General features: G+C 50.8%; 11 protein-coding genes across 11 annotated transcripts; 4 read left to right on the top strand and 7 right to left on the bottom strand.

The window, feature by feature from the left end:
• Positions 1 to 44: 44 nt before the first annotated feature.
• On the bottom strand, positions 45 to 709 carry BDW70DRAFT_156027 (RNA recognition motif domain-containing protein; the record flags this gene model as incomplete). Its single annotated transcript, XM_073740135.1, has 5 exons — positions 45 to 73; positions 146 to 273; positions 326 to 432; positions 503 to 575; positions 690 to 709. The coding sequence occupies 5 exons, from the start codon at positions 707 to 709 to the stop codon at positions 45 to 47; spliced, it is 357 nt and encodes a 118-aa protein (XP_073600353.1).
• A 1,932-nt stretch (positions 710 to 2,641) lies between these two features.
• Positions 2,642 to 3,180, bottom strand: BDW70DRAFT_65166 (uncharacterized protein). Its single transcript, XM_073744490.1, has one exon. The coding sequence runs from the start codon at positions 3,036 to 3,038 to the stop codon at positions 2,760 to 2,762; it is 279 nt and encodes a 92-aa protein (XP_073600352.1). The 5' UTR covers positions 3,039 to 3,180; the 3' UTR covers positions 2,642 to 2,759.
• An 819-nt stretch (positions 3,181 to 3,999) lies between these two features.
• BDW70DRAFT_65162 (uncharacterized protein) lies at positions 4,000 to 4,987 on the top strand. The gene is made up of 2 exons (XM_073744489.1): positions 4,000 to 4,313; positions 4,371 to 4,987. Exons 1-2 carry the CDS (start codon positions 4,113 to 4,115, stop codon positions 4,824 to 4,826), a joined length of 657 nt encoding a protein of 218 aa, XP_073600351.1. The 5' UTR covers positions 4,000 to 4,112; the 3' UTR covers positions 4,827 to 4,987.
• Positions 4,976 to 5,981, bottom strand: BDW70DRAFT_127924 (uncharacterized protein). Its single transcript, XM_073735351.1, has 2 exons — positions 5,396 to 5,981; positions 4,976 to 5,315 (listed from the first exon to the last, which is right to left on the bottom strand). Exons 1-2 carry the CDS (start codon positions 5,688 to 5,690, stop codon positions 5,224 to 5,226), a joined length of 387 nt encoding a protein of 128 aa, XP_073600350.1. The 5' UTR covers positions 5,691 to 5,981; the 3' UTR covers positions 4,976 to 5,223.
• Positions 5,982 to 6,191: 210 nt separating this feature from the next.
• BDW70DRAFT_127922 (translation initiation factor eIF2 subunit beta) lies at positions 6,192 to 7,902 on the top strand. Its single transcript, XM_073735350.1, has 4 exons — positions 6,192 to 6,302; positions 6,543 to 6,657; positions 6,727 to 7,347; positions 7,404 to 7,902. The coding sequence occupies exons 1-4, from the start codon at positions 6,291 to 6,293 to the stop codon at positions 7,568 to 7,570; spliced, it is 915 nt and encodes a 304-aa protein (XP_073600349.1). The 5' UTR covers positions 6,192 to 6,290; the 3' UTR covers positions 7,571 to 7,902.
• Positions 7,903 to 8,020: 118 nt separating this feature from the next.
• Positions 8,021 to 9,805, bottom strand: BDW70DRAFT_127920 (AIM24 family protein). The gene is made up of 6 exons (XM_073735349.1): positions 9,685 to 9,805; positions 9,527 to 9,626; positions 9,450 to 9,467; positions 8,965 to 9,396; positions 8,540 to 8,889; positions 8,021 to 8,476 (listed from the first exon to the last, which is right to left on the bottom strand). Exons 2-6 carry the CDS (start codon positions 9,582 to 9,584, stop codon positions 8,261 to 8,263), a joined length of 1,074 nt encoding a protein of 357 aa, XP_073600348.1. The 5' UTR covers positions 9,585 to 9,626; positions 9,685 to 9,805; the 3' UTR covers positions 8,021 to 8,260.
• Positions 9,806 to 10,048: 243 nt separating this feature from the next.
• Positions 10,049 to 13,625, bottom strand: BDW70DRAFT_156022 (ankyrin repeat domain-containing protein; the record flags this gene model as incomplete). The annotated part of the gene is made up of 3 exons (XM_073740134.1): positions 10,049 to 12,879; positions 12,936 to 13,449; positions 13,521 to 13,625. 3 exons carry the CDS (start codon positions 13,623 to 13,625, stop codon positions 10,049 to 10,051), a joined length of 3,450 nt encoding a protein of 1,149 aa, XP_073600347.1.
• A 342-nt stretch (positions 13,626 to 13,967) lies between these two features.
• On the bottom strand, positions 13,968 to 15,529 carry BDW70DRAFT_127915 (SH3 domain-containing protein). Its single transcript, XM_073735348.1, has 4 exons — positions 15,243 to 15,529; positions 14,737 to 15,169; positions 14,474 to 14,683; positions 13,968 to 14,410 (listed from the first exon to the last, which is right to left on the bottom strand). Exons 1-4 carry the CDS (start codon positions 15,303 to 15,305, stop codon positions 14,355 to 14,357), a joined length of 762 nt encoding a protein of 253 aa, XP_073600346.1. The 5' UTR covers positions 15,306 to 15,529; the 3' UTR covers positions 13,968 to 14,354.
• A 708-nt stretch (positions 15,530 to 16,237) lies between these two features.
• On the top strand, positions 16,238 to 16,763 carry mbf1 (multiprotein-bridging factor 1; the record flags this gene model as incomplete). The annotated part of the gene is made up of 2 exons (XM_073738678.1): positions 16,238 to 16,393; positions 16,455 to 16,763. The coding sequence occupies 2 exons, from the start codon at positions 16,238 to 16,240 to the stop codon at positions 16,761 to 16,763; spliced, it is 465 nt and encodes a 154-aa protein (XP_073600345.1).
• Positions 16,764 to 17,058: 295 nt separating this feature from the next.
• tif34 (translation initiation factor eIF3 subunit i) lies at positions 17,059 to 18,588 on the bottom strand. Its single transcript, XM_073744488.1, has 4 exons — positions 18,481 to 18,588; positions 17,883 to 18,389; positions 17,713 to 17,829; positions 17,059 to 17,662 (listed from the first exon to the last, which is right to left on the bottom strand). The coding sequence occupies exons 1-4, from the start codon at positions 18,505 to 18,507 to the stop codon at positions 17,303 to 17,305; spliced, it is 1,011 nt and encodes a 336-aa protein (XP_073600344.1). The 5' UTR covers positions 18,508 to 18,588; the 3' UTR covers positions 17,059 to 17,302.
• A 445-nt stretch (positions 18,589 to 19,033) lies between these two features.
• BDW70DRAFT_65052 (C-1-tetrahydrofolate synthase) lies at positions 19,034 to 22,648 on the top strand. Its single transcript, XM_073744487.1, has 5 exons — positions 19,034 to 19,533; positions 19,595 to 19,615; positions 19,675 to 19,712; positions 19,786 to 22,313; positions 22,369 to 22,648. The coding sequence occupies exons 1-5, from the start codon at positions 19,134 to 19,136 to the stop codon at positions 22,475 to 22,477; spliced, it is 3,096 nt and encodes a 1,031-aa protein (XP_073600343.1). The 5' UTR covers positions 19,034 to 19,133; the 3' UTR covers positions 22,478 to 22,648.
• The last annotated feature ends 107 nt before the right edge of the window (positions 22,649 to 22,755 follow it).

Below are 22,755 nucleotides of genomic sequence, written 5' to 3'. Positions count from 1 at the left end.
AACGTGAACTTCAGTTCAAGCACAAGGTGACCGGGTTCCGACCATCAGGGGCCGGGGGCCTGGTTGCGCCAGCCTGGAGATAAATTCATGTTAAGCGTGCCACGTGGGGACGACGGAGATACCATGGATAGATAGGGTAACGTACCACCGGCACCACCGCCACGGTAGCCTCCGTCGGCAGGGCTGTTGTAACCTCCGCGGCCCTGGAAACCGCCGTTGCGGGCAGCAGGCCGTTCCGAGGCTTTGTCCACGCGGATGATACGACCGTCGAATCTGGAGGAGTCAGTATTGAGTTTGAGAAGAGGCAGTATGGTTAGGCACGTACTCCTGGTTGTTCATGGCGCCCATGGCTGCGTCTGCTTCGGGCTCACTGGCAAAACGCACGAAGCCGAAGCCGCGGCTGCGGTTGGTGTCGCGGTCCTTGACAACGACCTGCTATTTGTGAATGCTAGTTCTTACGCGAGGAGAGAGGGGAGGCCGCATGATCGGTAAAAGGACGTACAGCTTCTTCGATGGTGCCGTACCGCGAGAAACCCTCACGAAGAACATCATCGGTAGTGTGCCATGCGAGGCCGCTATTTTGGGTGGTTTTGTTAGTTGCGGGGGTTTTGCGATCCCATAAGAAAGAAAATAGTCATTGTGAGAGACACTAAGGATGGGTAGTGACCATAAGAGACGGACGGACAGACCCAATGAATAGCTTGGCCATCTCGAGGTCCCGCTGGATGAAGAAGCTGGAGGTGGAGGGGCTGGAGTAAATAGGCTCAGGCTAGGACTCGTTGAAGAGTTTAACGGTTGCAATCGCAAAGTATCTGGATAGGAAACAGAGTTTGAAGCGACGGAGAGTGAGAGCAGCAGATCAAAGCCGTGGGGGGGAGATGGAAGAAGAGGACGAGACTCGGGGAGGGAAAAGAATTTAGTCAAGAGGGGTGGCAGGCACTAGCAGGACCGGGGACGAGTGAGTAATGAACGCCTGTCGCCCGCTCGAATCGAGCTTTATTATTATTATTATTACTACGCTGTACCCTTCTCAAACAAGCACTCCAATCACAGTACCCGGTAGTCTTTTCGGCCGGTGAATGGAACGCGGGAGTTGGAGGTCAGGTTACTTGTCTGCACTGCAATGTCAATCTGCAGTTCTGCACAGCAGCCGAACCTTCGACTATTGAGGCGAAAATCCAGAGGCCAGAAGCGTGAGACGAATGCACCGGCCACCTAGCAGAGCGGGGAGGGATTGGCGGCACAGCAGTGTGAATGCAGTGATGGGATGCAGAGATAACCAAAAATTAATATGGCGCTTGGAGGGGTCGTACACTGACCACCAATGATCTGCACCCGTTCTGCCCAGGTGGTCTTTTTTTTCTCAGCTCACCACAGCGTGCCGCGGCGAATCGGACGAGGGCGACAGGGGAAATTCGTACAGAGTCGTACCTAAGGCGACATTGAGATAGCGGGGTTGGTGAGCGGCCGTCTTTCTGAGTCTTCCTCTTTGGTGCTCGCTTTTCTCTGCCGCTCAGTAGTGGCGCCGACTAGTCCACGACTAAGCCTACACATGCAGACCAAGTCAGGTTGACCCGCGATCATGCTGCAAACTCTATGCCGAATTGGAGCGATGAACATGTCTAGACCCTGCCGGGAGGCTAGAGGCTAGACCAGACCGTTAGGTACTGTATCGTTGCGCTACTCTAGACTTTGATATTATGCATATATCTGACAGCCCTGCTACTGAAGGTAGATAAATGAATTTGAAAAAATGCTCATTGAACAGAGATCGCAGTTTATACTTTTATTTACTGAATCGCTCATGAAAGGCAAGGTAAACCGCTTGGGTTCTTTCCAATCGGCTCTGGGTGCAGGTTACCTATAGTCGAGGTCTATTCCTCACTCATCTACTATATTCGCTCGAACGATCTTCCCCGAACCCGTTCTTCAACCACTCAGTACATCACCATGTTGATCTGAATGTGGACGGTGCGAGTAGGACCTGATCCTTGAAGTCCTGAAAGAGGATGCTTGGAGTAGTGTCAGACGACAAAGGCGTACGGAGGACGGGACCTTTCACCGATGGTGAATGGTCTGATTATCTGGGTCAGGTTCACATAGCGCTCTAAGACCACAAGATGGCCCTCAGTATCACGAAAGCTGTATTTGAAAATGGACTTTCCTCACGCTTGCAGTCCGAAAAGACGACAGAACATCTATGAACAAAGAAGCCGGCTTCCTCTTCAAGCTCCTTCCAAACTCACAAGCAGGACGACACACTGCTGGAAACGACCGGCGTAGAATACTATAAGTACTGAGTACGATGTGTGGACAGGGTGCCAATCTAGGCACTCCAACAAAGGGGAAGGTCAACACCGGTCAAGACGCGAGATACGAAAGATCACCCTCCTGCTCCAAAAATCTTGTGCTTATTATTTGCGCCATTCAGTGCTCGACCGGAATCTTGGAAACAAGATATCTGAACAATTGCCTGGATCCGGGCAAGCGAGTCAAGTGTTTTCGATGTAAAGACGGTATGTAGATATTTAAACTGGGAACGAGATAAGACACACATATCCGAACCGAAGCCAAGCAGCCTACGAGGTGTCAAGACCACTTGCAGAAGAGACCTCAGCAACAGTTGCCAAGCCGTAATCTGGGTATGGACCAAAGTGATACTAAGATATATCGTGAGACAAATATTGATCCCAGTGAGAGGCAAAGTCGATTACTGTATCATTTAGCCAGCATTATTTTCGTGGCGGAAAAACAGAGCCTCAGCGCGTGACATATGGGATGCCCAGAACCAAAACATCACGCACGCTCTGCGCCGGGTGAGGCTCCTCTGCAGCTTCTAGACTCCAACTTGTATCCACCGAGCGTAGGTGGAACGAATAGTTAGCTAAGGACTTGGACTTTGGAGGGCCTCCAGAAACACATGCAACAAAGACTGTTTGCCCCAGAACAGAAGACAAAGGCAGTCCGACCGTGCAGGCTCTGTCCCAGCAAGTTTCACAAAATCTCAAGCATAATTCACCCACGGACAAAGCAAACATTGATATAGAGGTGTAAAGAAGGAGGGTTTGGGGTCACAGCCAACAATGTGAAATCAATTCGATCAACCAGGGCACGAGCCTCACAAACTGCTAGTTTGGGTTCCCGCTCGAATCCAAGAGGGCGTGATAAAATATCCCATAGGCATCCGTTTTCCGTGCATATATAAATGGATCACGCAACTGGGTGATAAGTCTTGCTAATTGATGTTGTGTTTGTTGGTCTTGCCGCTATTGTCAGAAGGCATCACGGTACCGTCTAGAGCATGGTCTATGGACGGCCTAACACTAAACAAATAAGAAATAGGAGCCTGGATCACAGAAACCCCAGTTGACTTGAGCGGGTTGTTTGCAAAAGTGGCTCGAGGACATTACGCCCTGCGTTAGAAGAGGCTGGCGTCTAGTCATTGCTCATATCCCGCTCACCGAGGGCCTTGGATATGAGACAGAAACTGCTTACTGCAGCCGAATGGGCTGATACACGCTGGACCCAAGTGGACGGTAGGCTAATGCAGCAAACAACTCATATTGCACCCATATTTGCTTTTTTTTATCATTTTCGCACCTGCCTACTTGTTCTTGGAGGCCATCATAGTGGCAGGAGTACCGGATCCAGGTAGACAATCAGTAGGGGGCCCTTAGAGACATGGTTCCCAATGGTTAGCCCAGGCGTTGTTACTTCTTCCTCCCTGCCTGAGCTCCTTTAGAGTCCGAATCAAATAGGTTTGTCCCAGGAACCAGGCTGCCGGGACGGGCGCCTGCCTAGTCTTCTGAGTCCGTTCCTTCCTTCCTGCAGTAGCCGAAACGCCCTCTGCATTTGCTCGCGCCCTGAACACTACCAATGCACCCATCCAATTGTTGCCGTCGAAGGCACCGCAAGCCCGGACTCGAGGTCAAGGAGTGCTCGAACGTGAGTGGTTACCGCTGGAACGGGCAGGCATCGAATGTACTTTGTTATGTCCCCTGTTAGCCCGTGGAGTCAACGGCCAGCTCAGGTATTCTGCTGCCGGTGCCGGCATTGGTGAGGCTGCCCAGTCAGTTCAAGGTTGGGTGGGCTTAGAATACGTATAAAGAGCTATGCTGATCGTGCACTGCAGTGCCTTCCACGCGTTCATCTCAATCCATCTGGTCAACCACCTACGCAACGGTCTATCCATGTTCTTGAGCCATTTTCCGCGCGATCCTCTGTCAGTACCCGGCATAGGCATGGCTACAACGACCACACGGCATCCTTTGACCAAGCGCAACCTGGCAATACTTGATCGTCTTCTTCAGAATGTATGTTCCTATTGCAGCTGCATCAGGGTACAACGAGGCCCTAACTGAATTTTGCAGAAACACACTTCCGAGACAATCACCTCATGGGCTGAAAAGGTCATATCCGAAGAACAGATACATCTGCTTTGCACCCAGCCGGCTACCTCCCTCGACGACATGCACCCACCCGCCGGAGACGATGCCACTTATCTCAACGTCGAGCGTGACATGGACATTTTCGTTCAGCCGGCACGCAGCCTCCCACCTGTGGACACAACGAGGACTGATGTAGACTCGTCTAAGGTTATCGAGGTGGACGTGTCACGTCCGTTTATGTGCCTTGAGAGTCCGCTAGAGCGGTACCTAACTCCCGGATCAAGTGAGCCGAGTCACTTTAGTCGTTCGGCTCTGGCGCACGTGGGGCTTCAGTTTGGAGATATGGAGGGGAAAAAAGAGAGAGCTGAAATCGCGCGCGGACATGTGGAGGTAGCGAGAGACAATGCTCTTCAGGCGCGAGAACAAGCGGGTAAATAGATTTGGAGTTCTGGTTGAGTGGCTTGTACATCAAGACGTTGCATGTCAGGGCCGTTCCGCAGAATATACTTAGGGCCTGTAACATGCCTTCCAGCATCATACCTGGCCTGTGCATACTGCAGAAAATGAAAGATTCAGTAGTGACTATTGCATTGATTGGGTATAATTAGCGTAGCGCCTCACGCTTGTATAAAACTCGCTGCGGTAGATGAATCTCTCCCCAAGTAGCCAGACAACGCCGTCCTCTATTCCAAAACCTGCATGCAATAACTCATCTGAGTAGCACTTGAACCAGACGCTCAGATACTGTACAACACCAGGTATGCCTTTCAAAGGTCCCTCGTTTTTTGACCAGACCCAATCGAAATTGCTTTATTTCACCACTCGCCGACCATACTCAAAGCGCGGCAAAAGCTTTCACATTCGACCTTTTTTCTCCAATCCCATAAAGCTCAATGGGATACTTCCACTCCATGAACCTTGTCCAGCCTAAAACGCAAGACAAATAATCAGCATCATCCCACTACCCAAATCAACTGAGACACCAATACGGAACAGAAGGAACATACTCCAGTAAGCACATTTTCTCCCCAGATATTTTCCAATAACAGGCACAATCACCATCGTCAGCAGCAGCTCCAGCTGCTCAATGCTCTCTTGCCACTCAGCCTCGGCGTCGGAGTAGTCCGAGTCGTCGGAGAGAGTCTCGAGGTCTGAGGCAGAGGTTGATTCGGAGGGAAGAGAGGCGACAGAGGATACGGAGTCTGTGTAGCTTGTGCTTCGGGGCCGGGGAGACGTTGGTGTTGACGAGGAGGTCGGGGTTGGGAGAATGTATGAATCTGTGGTAGAGGAAGAGGAAGACATTTTGCTCGGTAGTTGAACTGTCTGCTTTGAGAAGAAGGCGGCTTTAGTGGTTATTCAGGCTTAACTCAAGACTAAAGGGTGCGTTGGTGATAGTGTAGGTCGGTAGGTTGATGCGGAGTTAACGGGGGTTCTTGTTTGGGTCAAATATTGGCCGAGGATCAGTGAGGTATATAGTACTGAGGTTTTGTGCAGGAGTGACTCGGAATCAAAATTGTTAAGTTCTCAAGCAGTGGCCTGCCTACCGCCCGAACTAGCAGCGTCAAATGAATGTACGGACTCTGGGACCGCTGCCAGTAGTTGGAAGTTGGAGCGATGAGGCTATTGACAGCCTTGATGCCTGAAAATTGAGGTCAGATATAGCACGTGATAACCAGCCAAACGGTATTACCGATACTCCAGTTGAGTCATATTGCACGTGACTACATTCGCGATAAGAACCTTGCCATCAAACTCAAAGCAACTGCGGTCAAAGACGAGGTATCAACCTACAAAGACAACTCATTTGTGTGTATCTCCACTGGGTAAGGCTCTAATTTATTCTTTTCTCCTACAGAGGTGGTCACCGTCTTTCTTTTCCTCTCGTCAATTACCTCCGAAAATATGGCGGAGACTGTACGTCACACACCCTTGTTTTCGCTGCTGTATCTTTTACCGATCGCCCACATTCCAAAGTTCTTGTGCATAACCTGCTGATGCTGTGCTCAACATCCACTTCACTGGTTGCTTGTTTTGCGCTGCGATAATTTATATCTTCTTTTTTTGTCCCGTCTTGTTCTGCCCGCTTTCTAAACTCCTTGGCATTTTGAGTTTCGAATTCTCCTCCCCCACTAACGAGTTATCCGGGTTGCAAAGGTCGAACCAACGGCTCAGAAGCAACGCAAGTCCGTCGCATTCAGTGAAGGGACCGTCATCATGGATACGAACGGCGAAGTCACACAGAAAATCGAGAAGCCCGTTGAGGAGCAAGGTGCGGATTAACTCGACCCCCCTCTGCGCCCTCCTCTCTTCACTGGACACCGACCTAACTCACCAACAGCAGACAAGGCTGTCGATGAAGTAACCGACCTCTTCAAGGGCCTTGCAAAGAAGAAGAAGACCAAGAAGCCCAAGGACACCGACGCCGGCGACGATGAATCCTCCCCCGCCCCCGCCGCGGACGGCGAGTTTGACCCCACAGCGCTGAAGAAAAAGAAGAAGAAGACCAAGAAGGTCGACGCCGGCGACTTCGAAGCTAAGCTCGCCGAGGCCGGTATTACGGAGAAGGAGGCAGAAGAAAACAAAGAGGATGAGGTGCCTGAGGGCGATCTCGAAGCCGGCACAGGCATCTGGGCCCACGACGCCACCCAGGCCATCCCCTACTCGCTGCTCGTCTCACGATTCTTCTCCCTCATCCAGAGCCACCACCCCGATCTTTTGTCGAGCGGAACCAAGTCGTACAAGATTCCGCCTCCGCAATGTCTTCGTGAAGGTAACAGGCGTACGATTTTCGCCAACATTGCCGATATCTGCAAGCGCATGAAGCGATCCGACGACCACGTTATGCAGTTCTTGTTTGCCGAATTGGGAACAAGTGGTAGTGTGGACGGAAGCAGGCGTCTGGTTATCAAGGGTCGTTTCCAGCAAAAGCAGATTGAGAACGTTCTTAGACGATATATCGGTACGTCTCCCTTACACCCTATTTCTCACATTTTCTCTGGTATCTAACTGAAGCAGTTGAGTACGTCACCTGCAAAACCTGTCGTAGCCCCGACACAGAGCTCAACAAGGGTGAGAACCGTCTGTACTTCGTTACTTGCAACTCTTGCGGATCTCGTCGTTCCGTCGCCGCGATCAAAACTGGTTTCCGTGGACAGGTCGGCCGCAGAAAGAGACAGGGTTAGATCTAGACTCTGGGTTAAAATATGGTTTCTACGTTGTGGAGGTGCTAGGATATCGCTAGGGTATCGCTAGGATATGTCTTGAGATAGGGTTGAAAATGGCTCCATTTATTGTCTCTTTTGCCTTTTTATGTCTTGGCGAATGGAAGTATTTCTTCGTTGTCATTTTTCCCCCTTTATCAATTTCCCCTCCTTTTCTTCCTTGAAAAGATTTTTTATCTTTTGATGTATCTTTGATGTCTTAGATGATTGATGTCATGGAGACGGGGATAGTGGGATGGGGGAATGGGGGCGCGGAGGCAGCTGCAGGCGCGGGTGTCGCACCTGCGAAGAACGTGTCAAAAGCAGTGATGACGATATTGTTAGAATGTCATGATTGATAAGTATATTGAATAATATGACGGTCATGGTTTATTTGGCGTTTTCTATCGTTCTAGGATGGGGTGCGGTAAATTTTCCAAGCTCAGGCTTTGGTAAACTAGCACTCAAGGGTATACCACAACATGATGCTGATACAGGGTAAGTATATAACCAAAACTTGTCTCATGTGCTATAGGTATCCCGTATTCATATAAACTGTCAAAAAAATATCAAAAAAATATCAAACAAGTTCAAAGTACAGTTGACGCTATATAACTCGTGAAAAGCAGATGTATAAAGCGATGCTGGATATCCCGTGGTCGTTAGGGTCACTCAACGTAGCTTTGCTCCGCCAATCTGCATAGCAAATGCTGCCACATTCCGCGTTTGAAGGAAAACGGTACCAGGGCCGATGAATTTACAAGCTAGACCCTCGCCCGCGCTTATGTTGGAAATGATACCCCCAGAGGCCACGCGCTCGAGCTGATACTTGCAGTTCCAGGCTACAAGGTGGCCGTTGTTGACGAAGTATGTTTCCCCTTCAGCAAGCTGGATGTAGTAATTCATTAGCTTTGAAAGGTGTCCTGGTTTTATGTGCTAGAATCAACCTACTTCCTTCTTGAGTATGGCCCCAAAGCTCTGTATCCAAAGGAGGCCAGTTCCATGGAACCTGTACACCCAGAGCCCCTCGCCAGAGAAAAAGGTCTTAGCCAAGCTTTGCGCTTTGTGGTCATGCTTGACACCTGAAGTTGCGGCAAGAAAAGCGTCTCGTCCAACTCTCCACTCTTGCCCCTGTGAGATACGGATAATGGTGATATCGCCGAGAACGGTTGGAGCGATTAGGAGTTCGCCTGGGCCGGTATATGTGGACATTGCCATCTCGCCCCCAGCAATAAACTTTATTAGCCCGAAAGACAATGTACCTTTAAGTGTCATTGTTGGAGACATGCCAATCATTACACCTAGTGCCAAGGTTAGGGCTCGGAGAATTTACGATTGGACAAGATATAGTAATGGGTTTATGGGGTTCTGCGGACCTGGTTTCACCTGAAGTGGGCATCCAACAGCAAGCTGAAGTGTAAGGAGAGTGTTGCTATCTCGATGACTGATGCGATAACTTCCACCATTGAAGGTTCCCACATCATCCGCTGCCGTGGATGTTGCTCCCACGAAAGATCCGCCGCCAACTGACTGCGACGCTCCATGGGATACCGGAGGCGTTTTAGACTGAGGTACTGGCTGAGGGAGGGCTGCATTGGCCGCATATGCTGCCTGGTTATGGCTGGCATATGTCTTTTCGCTCGCTGGCGGGCTCATAGATGGCGGCGGAGGAAACTCTGTCTGCGAAGGAGGTTGCTGGGTGGGAGGAGGATAACTAAAGTTTGGCGTCGGGAAACCAGGTGATGGCTGAGGATATCCGGAAGATTGCTGAGGAAAGCCAGGAGAGGGTTGAGGAGGGGGTGGGAAAGCTATGAAGTATGTGAGCTATGCTTTTGTAGATCTGGTTTTCCCGGTGCCGTACATGGCGCTTTCTGAGATTCTATAAGATGGTTAGACACCATGTAACGGAAGTTAGATGCTGAAGATGACAAGGCATACGAGAGTATGAAGCTCCATGACTTGGAGGGGGTGGGTATTGAATTGAGTGTTGCGACATGATGAAAGACTAGGCTACTGCAAGAGCTGAATGCATCTATATCTATTAGACGCAGTTAGCCATAGGTCGAAATATCGGTCATCCGGCCCAGGGCACTTACAATCGCGCTCGAGCGCTGCTGAAGAAAGAAACAAACGACAGCAAGGATGAAATGCGAAAGCGCTTCATTTTAAAGCTCCTGGTCTCACCGCGGGGCTGAAGCTACTGCATGGTACCCCCGCGGCCGTCACTGGGCGCTTACAGGATGCATCTGAATGGCAGATCGCACCCCAATTGGCTTTGGCAATTCGCGCCCGCGTATGTAAACCAAGCTTCCAAGCCGACAGCATCGACGTCACGGCAGTAGATAATAAAAAATAAGGGGCGGATAAATAAGGAAAAAACAGCGTTGATTACGTTTCTTATTATTTCCACGTTTCAGGCTACTTATGATTTTACCCTCAAGCTGCGGAAGGACCAAGCATCTATGCAGCCATCAGAATGGCTGCAATTGATGCGTAACCTCGTTCATTTGCTATATCAAGCGCTGTCCTGCCCATATAGTCCCGTCTTTCCTTGTCTGCCTGCATATCAAGCAAGAAACGCACAAGTTCTTCAGATCGTATGGTTACCGCTTGCATCAGGGCCGTGCTATCTTCAGAATCTGTAGCGTTAATATTGGCGCCCCTTTCTATAAGAAGGCGAACCATGTCCAAGTGGCCTCCAACCGTAGCCAAAATGAGGGGGGTGCGTCCATCTGTTGCGAGAGCTTCGATATTCGCTCCTCTATCGAGAAGGAGTGCGGCGCAGGCTACGTGGTTCTCTATGCAAGCTGACTGTAAAGCGCTATGACCAAACAGGTCACGAAGCTCGAGGTCTGCTCCATAGTCGAGAAGTAGCGACAGAATATCCTTGTGGCCCTGTATAGCAGCGAAGCCTAGAGAAGATAATCTGTTGACACTTGAGCATGCGTTTACATCTGCACCATGAACAAGTAATTTCCTGGTTGCTTCTATATCAGCGGTTGAAACCAGCACCATCAAGGCGGTACACCCGTCGTTCCCAATAGCGTTGATATCTGCGCCTTGACGACATAGTGTTGAGACTGCAGATTCAGAGTTGCTCTGTGCTGCGCGCACGAAGGCTCTCATGGCTTGGTGTGGTGACTGCTTTCCGTATTCCGCCCATCTAGCCAGGAGCCAGTGGCAAAGCGCTGTCTGTTTATTTGAGTTGACCCAGTTTAAACATTCCGCCAGGTACAAGTCATCCTCACTCTGGTAATCGCCCGGAAGTTCAACGACGAACTCAGGATCCAGTGAAGCAAGCACCATAAGCTGGGCCATACCTGGTCTCGTACATTCACCAGGGATTGAGTTTGTTGGCAGAACTGAGTTATCTGAAAGCCCAATGGATTCTAGGAAAGCTTTCATTGCCTGTTGATTCAGCCTATTGGCGATATGCCATGCAGCCCACCCGAGCTGGCTGGAAAAGTTGGCCCACCATATCCTATGATCGTGGGAGGCCATCCAGTTTGAGGGCCGACGGCTTCTAAGGCCATTAAAGAGATCAAATCTGATATTGCACTTGAGGAGAGACTTGACAATTTCGAAGCCTTTGTCTCTGACACTTGCGGTATTGGTAAGCATCGCTCGTTGGCAGAGAAGCCCAAGCTCGTACACAGAACGCTGAAATTCGTCTCCTTCGGATCGTTGACAGAGCCATTGAAGGATGGAAAACGCGTCGTCCCAGTTGCCATCAGAGGTAAGCTTCTGAATGCGGTCTCGTATTCTGCTCGTATCCCCAGCGAGCTCGGGCAGGATTTGGTGATGTCTCAATACCGGCACTATACACAACAAAGCATCCTCTCTCGAGCCCAGATTTCCAGTCTCAAAGCAGGCCACAAGCTCGTCTAGACAGGTACTCTGAGCTAAAAAACTGGTCTGAGATATTGGAAGGATATCGACGTCGCCGCTGGCGGACTTAGTCCCTGCGAGAATACCCATGAGAAACTGTATATATATCTCTTGTGCCGCCATGACTCCCAGGCTGTTTTCTGTTCTTACAACAAGAATCTCCTTGCTATCCGGGTAATCGTCGGAAAAGTAACCAAAGCTCTGCCCTGGAAAGTATATCATCTTTGATGATACCATCATTGCCTCCCTCTGTCGGAAAATCCATTTGTGGAAGTATAGATCCGTTGCTTCAGTCTCGGCCTCCGCTTTGGTCAACCCCACTGCTCGTCCAAGGCCATTCTGTGACCACTTCGCATCAAACTTCAAAAGCCAGAATGTCCATAGCCCTAGGATTGCCTCCAGCTCGTTTGCGTCGACTTTCCATTGGAATGTATCATTCGACCGTTCAAGCATGATAGTATATGTTTCCAGGGAGCCGTTAGACTTGTCATCGTTGGGGTAGCAGGCGAAGGTAAGTTCAAAACTGCATGAACTGAGAGGAGACTCTTTCCATCCTGACACCACCTCCATTGTCAATTCGATAGTACTCGCAAGGTTCCTAGCCACTTTCCGTATCGGGAGATCATCCCAGTTCATGCTAGGGTGGCGGTCGCAAGAAGTAAGCTCTGCCAACTTAGCTCTTGTACGTATCAACTTTTCTCCAAGCCCAGATGACTGATTCAACATTTGTGATGAGCTACTCGTTGCACATGATCCAGATCGAGACCGCACGGATGCATGTACGGGGCTTGACATCAACTGGAAGGATTTAGCCTTTTCCAGGTGATAAGCAAAACAATCCAATTCTTGCTCATTAAGGGAAAAGAGTTCCCGATCGTCTTTGCGGAACTGGTTCCCGTCTGAACCAAGCCGTTTAGTTCTCAGACATGTGCGCACCACTGCCATGAGAAGTGTTGATCCAACATCTGCGATTATAACGGACGGGTGTAGGCCACGAAGACCCACGAATTGCAACACGAATCCCACCATAGTGACGGATATAGTGAAGACAAGTAGAGGTCTTTTGCCCTTGGGAGGAGGGCCGCGGACGGATTTAATATATTTCAAGTCTTGTGAGGTTGACGAATTCGGGCCCTCTTCAACAGCAAGGAAGGCCCCGAAGTCTTGATCTCCAATACTCTGTCGGCCTGGTTGTAACCAGTAAAGCTTACTTGGTTTGTTCGGGTATAGGTAACCCTCACTAGATGAGCGTTCTATCAGGAAGGCACATAGAAACATGCCTAAGCTGAGTGAGACCGACCCATAGATGTAGAATGGTAAAGCATAGTTTGTGGCGGAATCATTGCCGTTTCCAAAAATACCAGACGACCAAAAAACCGTTAGTGCCGCATATGCCAAAGTTCCTAGTCCCTGATCAGTAGGGAGTAACATAAGCATCCAGACCAAGTATGAGCCCTACCTCCCTGTAAAGTGATCCCAAAAAGAGCAGCTGCGTTAAACCACCAAGGCCCTCTCCGGTCGATGCCCTTATTCAGAGACAGATTCGGTATATCTAGTTCAGGAAGTTGTAGGAGTTCCTTTTCAGCATGAACTCCCTCGCCACCCGCATACCAAGCCCCTGCTTTAAGGGCATCGCGAAGAGTCCCAAGCTCGTACGAGCCTTGTTCTTCCCATACAACCACTTCCAAAATCCTGGGCCTGCCAGAAACTCTGGAAATGCCGCCATCGTTGAACAGCTCCGCCGTGCCCTCAGACACGCAAGATAGCAGCTCATTCTCCGCCTCTCCCGGTGCTTCATTGGCCCTGCCCACAAAAGCTCGAAGAGACGGATTCCCGCAAATGCGGATGACGGAGACTACAGCAGTCAATATGCCTAGCGGACACAAGGCAAAAATCAAATTGTCGAGACGGCTGGTAGACTCGGCGAGAAATTGCTTCGTTAGTCGCTCGCCAAAAAGAGCGACTAAGGGTGCCTGAACCGGCAATCACATTAGCACTACATTCGACGCAAGCAAGGATAGATCGGGTTAAGCAAAGCAGATACCAAGTCCGTTGCGAAGTTATCCGCAAAGTCTTCCCAGCCTCCCGCTCTTACGCTCGTCCAGAAGAGCGTTGTGAGGAGCAAGTACTGCCAGAGCATAGCTGGCATTTTAGGTTTATACCTTCCAGCGGTAAAGAATTAAGGGAACAAGGCTTGCAAGTGAACCTCATTGTAGGTGAGCGATGGGGCCAGACAGTATTATAATATGAACAGGGCTGGGAGTGCAGTCAGCCGTGAGAATCGCCTTGCCGCAGCCCCCTTCCCCATGGGCATTGGCGATAGAGGCCATTCCCTGTCAAAATATTGGGGGCTGACTGCGGCATGGCGCCAACCATGCCCAATAAGTCGGCATGAAACCGGCCAGACCGAGCCGCCCATACTGCGAAGTTCGTTGTAGAAAAGAAAACTACGAGCGAGGTTGCCACGTTTGCGGCCGGCGCTTAAGTGCAGCAAAGATAGAACAGTTCGGCGCCAAACGAAACACCAGAAGACAACACAGGAAAGATCTTTGGGACCATACAATTAGAACCCGTATTGGGCTTTTCCTAAGAATAGTTTTGACCAAAACGCCTTTTGGCATGTAGATACCCTGAAAAGCCAAGTTAGAGAGTTCATAACAAAAGACCCTTAACATATACCCGAACAGGCGATGATTAACTCTTTCAAGACCTTCCGTTCACTTATGGGCCTGCCCTCCATGCACAGAAAAATAGGGTAAACCGAACCACCAACGCCGCTCTCATGGAACAAATGAGATGAAAGAAAGACAAGCGGAACGCAGATCTCGTTCGATAATCAACGACATAAAGCGATCCAGCCATGCACCAAGGAAGCGAACTAGAAGATGCTATTGACAATGTTGGATCCAATCGTAGCACCGGCGCCGAAGATAGCTATATACAGAATTAGTTTCTGAGTGTAACTCGTGTATTTGTAGAACAGAACTGATTACGTACCAGCATTGCCCATCTTCTTGCCGAATTTCTTGCCGTGTTCCTCGAACTTGCCGTGTTTACCAGGCGTGGATGAGGAACCGCTCTGGCTGACGTCAAGAGGCATATTTCCGTAGCTGGAAGGTGGCGCAACCGCTTTCTCGTCCAGGACATTAACATAGCTCCGAGGGAAGATACCCTCGAGGTTAGTGCGCTCGTTGCGACCACGCCACCCTATATTACGTTAATACCCGCCTTAGTCGGATGTTCTAGGAAGGTAAACACACAGTCGGCATTCATATGCTCTAAGACCTGAATACGGTCGTTTGGCTGCAAAGCCAGGTCCCCAGCATCCGTCGGGGTGTATGCATAGAGTGCTGAGGCGATAGAAAGCACAGTGGGCGCTTGCGGGTAGGCAGGAGGCGGGCTCGCATAGTGTTGGTGAGGTGCGGGCGGATTCACTCCGTACTGTGCCTTTTCGTTCAAAGAAGTATTGGCAAGCTGAGCGGTAGGTGGTGAGTATGGTACGGGTGATGGCACAGGCTGAGCAGCGGCAGGCGAAGGTATACTCTGAGCAGCAGGGGGTGGTAGCTGAACTGGAGACGGCTGCGACGGTGCGGACACTTGACGTTCGCTTCCACTCGAATTAGGTAGTTGTGATAGAATGGATGAGAGCTGCTGAGGGGTGATAACGGAGGCATCTGCTAAGAACTCTAACTCCTGTAGACCAGCATTGTCAGTAACCGTCACGGCGACCTCGAAAGAATCTTTTTGATCAAGGGGGAGGTCGTACCGATCGGACATTACGGAGCGACCGGCTAGTCAAGGCCGATAGGAACGTCTCTTGAGATACCATGATAGGCGATAAAAGAATGGCTGACAGTCCAACTGAATTGAGAGGCAAGCGTGGTAGGTATGATATTTAGGAGACTTAAAATTCTCCGAACGACAGAAAATTGCTAACTCGTCGGCCAGCGATAGGGTGGGATGGATGTTGATGGGATAGATGGTCGATGTGGTCGAGCAGGGACGGTACGATCGTTGGTTCCTGAGGTCTTAGGCTGCCGCAGTGCCGCCAGGCTGAAGGATTCCTATTGGTGGACATGGCTGGGTTCGGAGTCAAGGTTCCTTACGCACTCTGACTGATATATTTATGAATCACAATGACACTTTATGTCCGGGTTCTACTCAGCCACATCCGAACATCAACTTGATTATTGATATAGAGAGCGGAGTATGTATCCTTTCTGTCGCTGTCTAACACATAGTCCGCTTTGGCTCCCCTAAAGCTGTGGTGGTCAAGCCAACATGCCTAAGGCTCATGTATGGTAGGCTCTAGGAGGCTGGTTTTACTTGAACTTGGGGCGACAAACTACAGTCATTTTATCCGACTCAGGAGATTGAGAGATTTCGCTGGAGGCAAACTGCTCTACGGATTGCTGATTTACGAAATCCTTTTCATGCCTGGCCATGGATCCAAGTCTTGCCTCTCGACATTACCGATCTTTGATCTGCCCTATTCTTGAGTGAGTCAAAGCCAAGTATGTCAGCAACGCTAAACCTCAAGAGGTTTAGCGTAGACCGCCCCATCCTAACTCCGCCATAAAGGACTCTCGAAAGTTCCGTCTGTGTCATTGATATAAATAGGGTGGGCCCCTTGAGGCTTGAACATCACTCTTTCCAAATCCTCACGCGATCGCATTCTTTAACCGCCACTCCTTTACAATAGACTTTTATAGACCGATATTCAACAATACAGCATTACCCGCACCCACCTTCACAGTAACAATGAGCGACTGGGATTCTGTTACTCGCATCGGCTCCAAGAACCGTGGTGGCCCCGTCGTCCGCGAGACCGTCATCAAGGGTAAGAGCGCACTCAACGCTGCCCAGCGACAGGGTCTCGTTGTCGGAACTGAAAAGAAATATGCGTCTGGAAACGCTGTAAGTAATTTCTTTCCGTTTTGACTATTGATATTAGTCGCCACATATTAACTGTACTTAGGCTGGAAGAGCCGGCGCCGTTGAAGGCCAACATCTCACCAAAGTCGACCGCAGCGACGACATTGTCAAGCCCAAGACCGTCGGGCTGCAAGTAGCAGACGCCATCAAAAAGCGCCGAACGGACGAGGGCTACAAGATGACACAGAAGGAGCTCGCCACCAAATGCAACACCACAGTTACCGTCATTCAAGACTTCGAGCGGGGCACAGCCGCACCAGACCAGAAGGTGCTTAGCGCCATGGAGCGCGTGCTGAACATCAAGTTGAGAGGCTCTGACATCGGGAAGGAGAAGTTCCCTAAGAAAAAGTAAATCGACCGGGGGTGAGCCCGCGACTTTTTCTTCAGGGGAGGCGAGGGGCATCGTTGATGATTAATTTTCTATGGCCTTCATGTCCCAGGCTTCTTCTCGGTTGTTATGTTATGCCCTCCATTGAATGATATGACATTGTCTTTACTCTTGATCGGTTTGCGTTCATTCAGAAGCGTCAACCTGGTGTTGAATTGGCTAAACTCGAAATACCTTTTTTCCCCCCGGCGAATTAGATGAAATAGAATTACGTCTGGTGACACTGCCTTCATCTTCCAAGAGATAGTGAAGTAATAGTTCTTTTTATTAGGACACGAAAAGCGACCAGAAATCGAATATGATACCAACTCCGTCTTATCATGATATAGATTGAAAAGTAGCTCACCACTTCAATCACACAGGTCTACCTTTGACCCACCACGCGTAGCAGTCTCTTTTCTGTGTTTTTTAATAGGATATGCCATCACTTCATGACACATGCAAGAGATGCAATGAACAGAAAGGGAAAAAAAATTCTACCATCATCTCACACATCACGCAATTTACCGTCTCAGTTGCTCTCGCTCGACTTCGTACATAAAGTCAAAGTAGGGCTTATCAAAGTGGTGAACACGGACATAACCATCTTCTCCACCAGAGGCATAGGCTGTACCGGCGGGGTGAACGTGGATGGTATTCAGAGGACCGAAGTGGCCTTTGACACGGCCAATCTCGTCCTCGAAGACCTTGTGATAGAAACGAGCCTCGAATTTACCCTGGCGAGCGGAAGTTGTCGTGACATCCATGGCGGCCTGACCACCACCGAGGATCACATAATCCTTCTTGGGAGTGATAGCGGCGCTGTTCAGCGGTGTGTCGGCAACGTAGGTCTTCAGGATGGCGAGGTTACGAGAGGACATGAGCTGCATATAGTCAATTATCAATTCTGAGTTTGGTGATGAAAGGAGTCTACCTTGGCGGATTTGTCTTTGGAGGCGGTAAGGAAGTGGGTGCGGTCGGGGGAGAATTGGAGGTCGTTGATCTGGTGGTCAAACTCGTGCGCCTGAACGTTCTCCAGCTGCTCACCGGTCTAAGACAAACTTTAGCATATGTACTTGCCAAACCAAGACATGTCAGTCGCACCTTTGCATCGTACTGGCTAACGCTTCCATCTTCGTGGCCAGCAATAATGTACTTGCCCAGATAACTCCACCCCGCGACTGTGGCCTTGCTCTCTGTGCAGGTGATCCTGAGGCTAGGCTCCTCGGCCTGGTTCGTGAAGTCGCCATCGTAGTTGATATCGAGAACGGCGATCGTACCCAGGAAACCCATCCGCTTTTCTGTAACGGCGAGGACTTTGCTTCCATCCGGACTGAACTCGACCCGCTTGACAGCCGTAGGGAACTCCCACACCTTAACACACTCTCCAGTCTTCACGTTCCATAGTCGCACGGAGTTGTCTGCAGAGCCGGTCGCAAGGAGAACAGTATTGGGGCTTACGTCGACGGTCCAGATAGCACCCAGGTGTCCGGAGTAGGTACCCAATCGTTCGCCGTTGGCCGACCACCAAGCGCACACAATCTTATCTTTGGCTACCGAAAACAAAAGATCGCCATCGCGGTTGAATTTGATCTGGTTAAGGGACCGTTCCTGCAGATTATCGAAAGTTAGCGATCTGTGTATGAGGCTGGAGACGTCGAAAGAACTTGAGCAGGCTCTTCCGAGTCTGGAGGAAACGCACATGGCCCGCAAGCAAAATCGGCCTCATACTGAGCGACCAATATGTGGTTTATTGAGGCCGCAAGGGGTATAAAGAACTGAATCACAGATGGAAGCTATCTGTGACACTAACTGCGTGTTGAGGCTTGCTTCTGGCGGGGTTGATTATTGCGGCGGCCTTTCTTGAACCTCACTCGACAAGTTCACGAATTTCATCGCACAGTCTGCGGGACTAATGCCAAGCCTTCTCTATTGGCCGTATGCATGACACTGGGTGTATCGGAGGGCAAGATTTTCCGGTACTGTAAGGTAAAATCATGTGACAACAGCAGCCCTCGAGCAAGATCTGAAGAGGACTAGCGGATCGACACGTCTGCCGCGGCTTGCTGACATGAGCTCTTCTCTCCGGCCTGTACCAATAAAAGTCAAGCCCATTGCCCGAGGCCGCAGGCTTGAAAACCAATTGAACTGCTGAGAATGTCTGTATACACTCGGAAAGGCAGTTCAATTGATTAAGACAACGTTGTAGTGTTCGCGGTTCCTTCTGCTTTTTCTTCTACTTAACAGTACCATTCTGGAATTGCTCATTGGCATCTCAAACTGACTCCGCTTGATCGACTGGTTTCCCTATCTGCCTCCAGTTATCCGGCGCAAGGAACCCGAAAGGAGTAATTGATGCCATACTCCCCCGCCTATTTGGCAACAGTACCCCGCTGTGCTGCTCCAGCAAACAGCCTAGGTTTACAACCGTCGGCTCTGCGTCAGCCTCCTTTACGCCAATCTCTCTCCTGCAAACCTTCCTGCCCCTCTTTATACACTCGACTGTCCTCTGTTCGACGCGGGTTCCTTACTGGGTCTTGCCGAAGAGTTCCCCGACGTTCCCCGGAGAGCCTCAGAAACTTTCCCGCTTTACCGTGTCAACATCGTACATTCTCGAGCACAGGCGTCGCCATGGTGGCCGAAAAGATCGATGGCACGCAAATCGCCAAGGACATCCGGGCGGGGTTGAAGAATGAAATTCAGAAGATCCAGGAAATCAACCCCAGGTTCAAGCCCAGCCTGGTGATCTTCCAAGGTACGCGCTGTACTTCAAATAAACGTCTTCCGCGGGAAAGTACTGACATTGTTCTGTCAAGTCGGAGATAGGTCTGATTCAAGTGAGTCTTCTTGCGGCGATGCTTGGTGGGAGGAGAGCGCTGACATGTCATACCTTCAGGTACATATGTACGCATGAAGTTGAAGGCGGCCGAGGAAGTATGTTGCCCTGACCACAGACCACCCCTTCCTATGCTTTCCGTGCCTCAGTTAACAAAGTTCCCTCTGTTAGGCAAACATCCTCTGCAAGATCGTCAACTTCCCCGAGTCCATTACTCAGCCTGAAATTCTTCAGGAGATCAGCCAGGCCAACAACGACCCCTCAGTACACGGAATCCTTGTCCAGTTACCACTCCCCCAGCACCTTTCTGAGCATGCGGTCACCTCCGCTGTGGCCGACGAGAAGGATGTCGATGGATTCGGAGCGATTAATATTGGAGAGCTCGCCAAGCGTGGTGGTCGCCCGCTCTTCGTTCCTTGCACCCCGAAGGCCGTAATGGTCCTTCTCAAGGCTAGTGGTGTCGACCCAGCGGGCAAAGAGGCGGTTGTCCTTGGCCGCAGCGACATTGTTGGAAGCCCTGTTAGCTACCTTCTCAAGAATGCAGACGCTACCGTCACTGTGTGCCATTCGAAGACCCCCGATATTGCTAGCGCTGTGAAAAAGGCGGATATTGTTGTCGCGGCGATTGGTAAGACAGAGTTCGTCAAGGGCGACTGGATCAAGCCAGGCGCCGTCGTTATCGACGTTGGTATCAACTACAAGCCTGATTCCACAAAAAAGTCAGGACAGCGTTTGGTCGGTGACGTCGAGTACGAGTCGGCCTCCCAAGTGGCTTCAAAGATCACGCCTGTCCCCGGTGGTGTTGGGCCCATGACAGTAGCTATGCTTCTGGAGAATGTTGTTGCTTCGGCCAAAGCATACTTTGAGAAACAAAAGGAGCGACATATCACCCCGCTCCCGCTCAAGCTGGCCACCCCGGTCCCCTCAGACATTGCCATCTCCCGCGCACAGTACCCTAAGCCTATTACTCAAGTCGCGTCCGAGGTCGGTATCGCATCTCACGAGCTTGAGCCGTACGGTCATACTAAGGCCAAAGTGAGCCTTGAGGTACTTAATCGTTTGAGTCACCGCCGTAATGGCCGCTACATTCTGGTCTGTGGTATCACTCCCACTCCTCTAGGAGAGGGCAAGTCGACAACTACGTTGGGTCTCAGCCAGGCCCTAGGTGCACACTTGAACCGTGTCGCTTTTGCCAACGTCCGCCAGCCGAGCCAGGGTCCTACGTTCGGTATCAAAGGCGGAGCCGCCGGTGGAGGCTACAGTCAGGTCATTCCAATGGATGAGTTCAATCTGCATTTGACCGGTGATATCCACGCCATCACTGCCGCGAACAACCTCCTTGCCGCTGCAATCGAGACACGTATGTTCCATGAGGCCACCCAGAAGGATGCCGCGCTGTACAAGCGTCTCGTCCCAGAGAAGAAGGGCAAGCGCGAGTTCAAGCCTATCATGTTCAAGCGACTAAAGAAGCTGGGAATCAACAAGACCGACCCCAACGAGCTTACTGAAGAAGAAATCAATCGGTTTGCCCGCCTTGACATTGATCCTTCGACCATCACTTGGCGTCGTGTTCTGGACGTCAACGATCGACACCTTCGCGGGATCACCGTTGGACAGGCGCCAACGGAGAAGGGACTAACACGTGAAACTGGGTTTGACATCTCTGTTGCCAGCGAATGTATGGCGATTCTGGCGCTGAGCAGTGACCTCGCAGATATGCGGGAGAGACTTGGTCGTATGGTTGTTGCTACCTCGAAGCGGGGAGAGCCGGTCACTTGTGACGATATCGGTGCTGGAGGAGCGCTTGCGGCGCTGATGAAGGATGCGATCAAGCCCAACTTGATGCAGAGTCTGGAGGGTACGCCTGTTCTGGTTCACGCCGGTCCCTTCGCCAACATCAGTATCGGAGCCAGTTCGGTCCTTGCGGACCGGGTGGCCCTGAAGCTGGCGGGTACCGAGCCCGAGGAGGACCATGAAGCCAAGACTGGCTTCGTTGTTACAGAGGCTGGTTTCGACTTCACCATGGGCGGAGAGCGCTTCTTCAACATTAAGTGTCGATCCTCTGGTCTGTCTCCTGACACTGTCGTCATTGTTGCTACTGTGCGTGCCCTGAAAGTTCACGGTGGTGGTCCTGAGATCAGCCCTGGAGCTCCACTACACGAGGTCTACCGCACAGAGAACACCGAGATTCTCCGCAAGGGCTGTGTTAACCTTAAGAAACACATTGAAAATGCCCGGCAGTACGGAGTCCCCGTCGTGGTAGCTATCAACCGCTTCGAGACCGACACCGAGGCGGAGATCGCTATCATTCGCGAGGAGGCCATCTCGGCGGGTGCGGAGGACGCAGTCTCCGCCAACCACTGGGCCGAGGGCGGAGCCGGCGCCGTCGACCTGGCCAAGGCTGTCATCATCGCTAGCTCCAAGCCAAAGGACTTTAAGCTGCTCTACGATCTCAACGGCAGTATCCAGGAGCGCATTGAGCGGATCGGTAAGGCCATGTACGGTGCGGAGAAGGTGGAGTTCAGCGAACTCGCTCAGAAGAAGGTCGACACATACACTGCCCAAGGCTTCTCCAACCTCCCGATCTGTATCGCCAAAACACAGTACTCTCTCAGTCACGACCCCGCGCTGAAGGGCGCTCCGACCGGGTTTACCGTTCCCATCCGCGATGTGCGATTGGCTGTGGGCGGTGGATACCTGTAAGTCCTATCCCTAAGTCTTGTCATATAGTCTCGACTCACCGATCATTACTAGGTACGCGCTCGCAGCGGACATCCAGACGATCCCCGGGCTGCCGACCGCTCCTGGGTACCTGAACGTGGACATTGACCCCGAGACCGGGGAGATCGACGGGCTCTTCTAGAGCTACTATTGATGATATTCTCGGCGTGGTTATAGGTGGTTTTCACGGGTTTACGACGGGTATGGTAGCATTGTTGTGAGGTTCATTTCAACTTGTCGAACCTATCGAGTTGAAAAAACATTGGGGTAGTTACCTCTTCAACAGTATCGGAACATGAATATGCAGAATAATAATTGTCTTCATAATTTACGTTTTGTCTGATCTGCGGGTGGTGCGATGCAAACATTAGGTACTGTATAGAGTAGGTACACTCCCGATAGATCGGTGGCGGGGAGGAG

The sequence above is a fragment of the Aspergillus foveolatus genome, assembly GCF_047715535.1.
Source record: "Aspergillus foveolatus strain CBS 279.81 unplaced genomic scaffold BDW70scaffold_3, whole genome shotgun sequence".
Lineage (NCBI taxonomy): Eukaryota > Fungi > Ascomycota > Eurotiomycetes > Eurotiales > Aspergillaceae > Aspergillus > Aspergillus foveolatus.
This window is presented reverse-complemented; position numbering and strand designations above follow the sequence as displayed.

Coding starts and splice junctions, on each gene's coding strand:
- BDW70DRAFT_65166 (XM_073744490.1), bottom strand. CDS start 3,038: ATGTTTGCTTTGTCCGTGGGTGAATTATGCTTGAGATTTTGTGAAACT.
- BDW70DRAFT_65162 (XM_073744489.1), top strand. CDS start 4,113: ATGCTGATCGTGCACTGCAGTGCCTTCCACGCGTTCATCTCAATCCAT. Junction 4,314..4,370: donor TTGATCGTCTTCTTCAGAAT/GTATGTTCCTAT, acceptor TGAATTTTGCAG/AAACACACTTCCGAGACAAT.
- BDW70DRAFT_127924 (XM_073735351.1), bottom strand. CDS start 5,690: ATGTCTTCCTCTTCCTCTACCACAGATTCATACATTCTCCCAACCCCG. Junction 5,316..5,395: donor GAGAAAATGTGCTTACTGGA/GTATGTTCCTTC, acceptor CTTGCGTTTTAG/GCTGGACAAGGTTCATGGAG.
- BDW70DRAFT_127922 (XM_073735350.1), top strand. Junction 6,658..6,726: donor GAAGCCCGTTGAGGAGCAAG/GTGCGGATTAAC, acceptor ACTCACCAACAG/CAGACAAGGCTGTCGATGAA. Junction 7,348..7,403: donor CGTTCTTAGACGATATATCG/GTACGTCTCCCT, acceptor TAACTGAAGCAG/TTGAGTACGTCACCTGCAAA.
- BDW70DRAFT_127920 (XM_073735349.1), bottom strand. CDS start 9,584: ATGTCGCAACACTCAATTCAATACCCACCCCCTCCAAGTCATGGAGCT. Junction 8,890..8,964: donor CCCACTTCAGGTGAAACCAG/GTCCGCAGAACC, acceptor CCTTGGCACTAG/GTGTAATGATTGGCATGTCT. Junction 8,477..8,539: donor GGGCCATACTCAAGAAGGAA/GTAGGTTGATTC, acceptor TACTACATCCAG/CTTGCTGAAGGGGAAACATA.
- BDW70DRAFT_127915 (XM_073735348.1), bottom strand. CDS start 15,305: ATGGTATCTCAAGAGACGTTCCTATCGGCCTTGACTAGCCGGTCGCTC. Junction 14,684..14,736: donor AGAGCATATGAATGCCGACT/GTGTGTTTACCT, acceptor AACGTAATATAG/GGTGGCGTGGTCGCAACGAG. Junction 14,411..14,473: donor CAAGAAGATGGGCAATGCTG/GTACGTAATCAG, acceptor TTCTGTATATAG/CTATCTTCGGCGCCGGTGCT.
- tif34 (XM_073744488.1), bottom strand. CDS start 18,507: ATGAGGCCGATTTTGCTTGCGGGCCAT. Junction 18,390..18,480: donor CGATTTTGCTTGCGGGCCAT/GTGCGTTTCCTC, acceptor GATAATCTGCAG/GAACGGTCCCTTAACCAGAT. Junction 17,830..17,882: donor TTAGCCAGTACGATGCAAAG/GTGCGACTGACA, acceptor AGTTTGTCTTAG/ACCGGTGAGCAGCTGGAGAA.
- BDW70DRAFT_65052 (XM_073744487.1), top strand. CDS start 19,134: ATGCCATACTCCCCCGCCTATTTGGCAACAGTACCCCGCTGTGCTGCT. Junction 19,616..19,674: donor CGGAGATAGGTCTGATTCAA/GTGAGTCTTCTT, acceptor TCATACCTTCAG/GTACATATGTACGCATGAAG. Junction 22,314..22,368: donor GCTGTGGGCGGTGGATACCT/GTAAGTCCTATC, acceptor GATCATTACTAG/GTACGCGCTCGCAGCGGACA.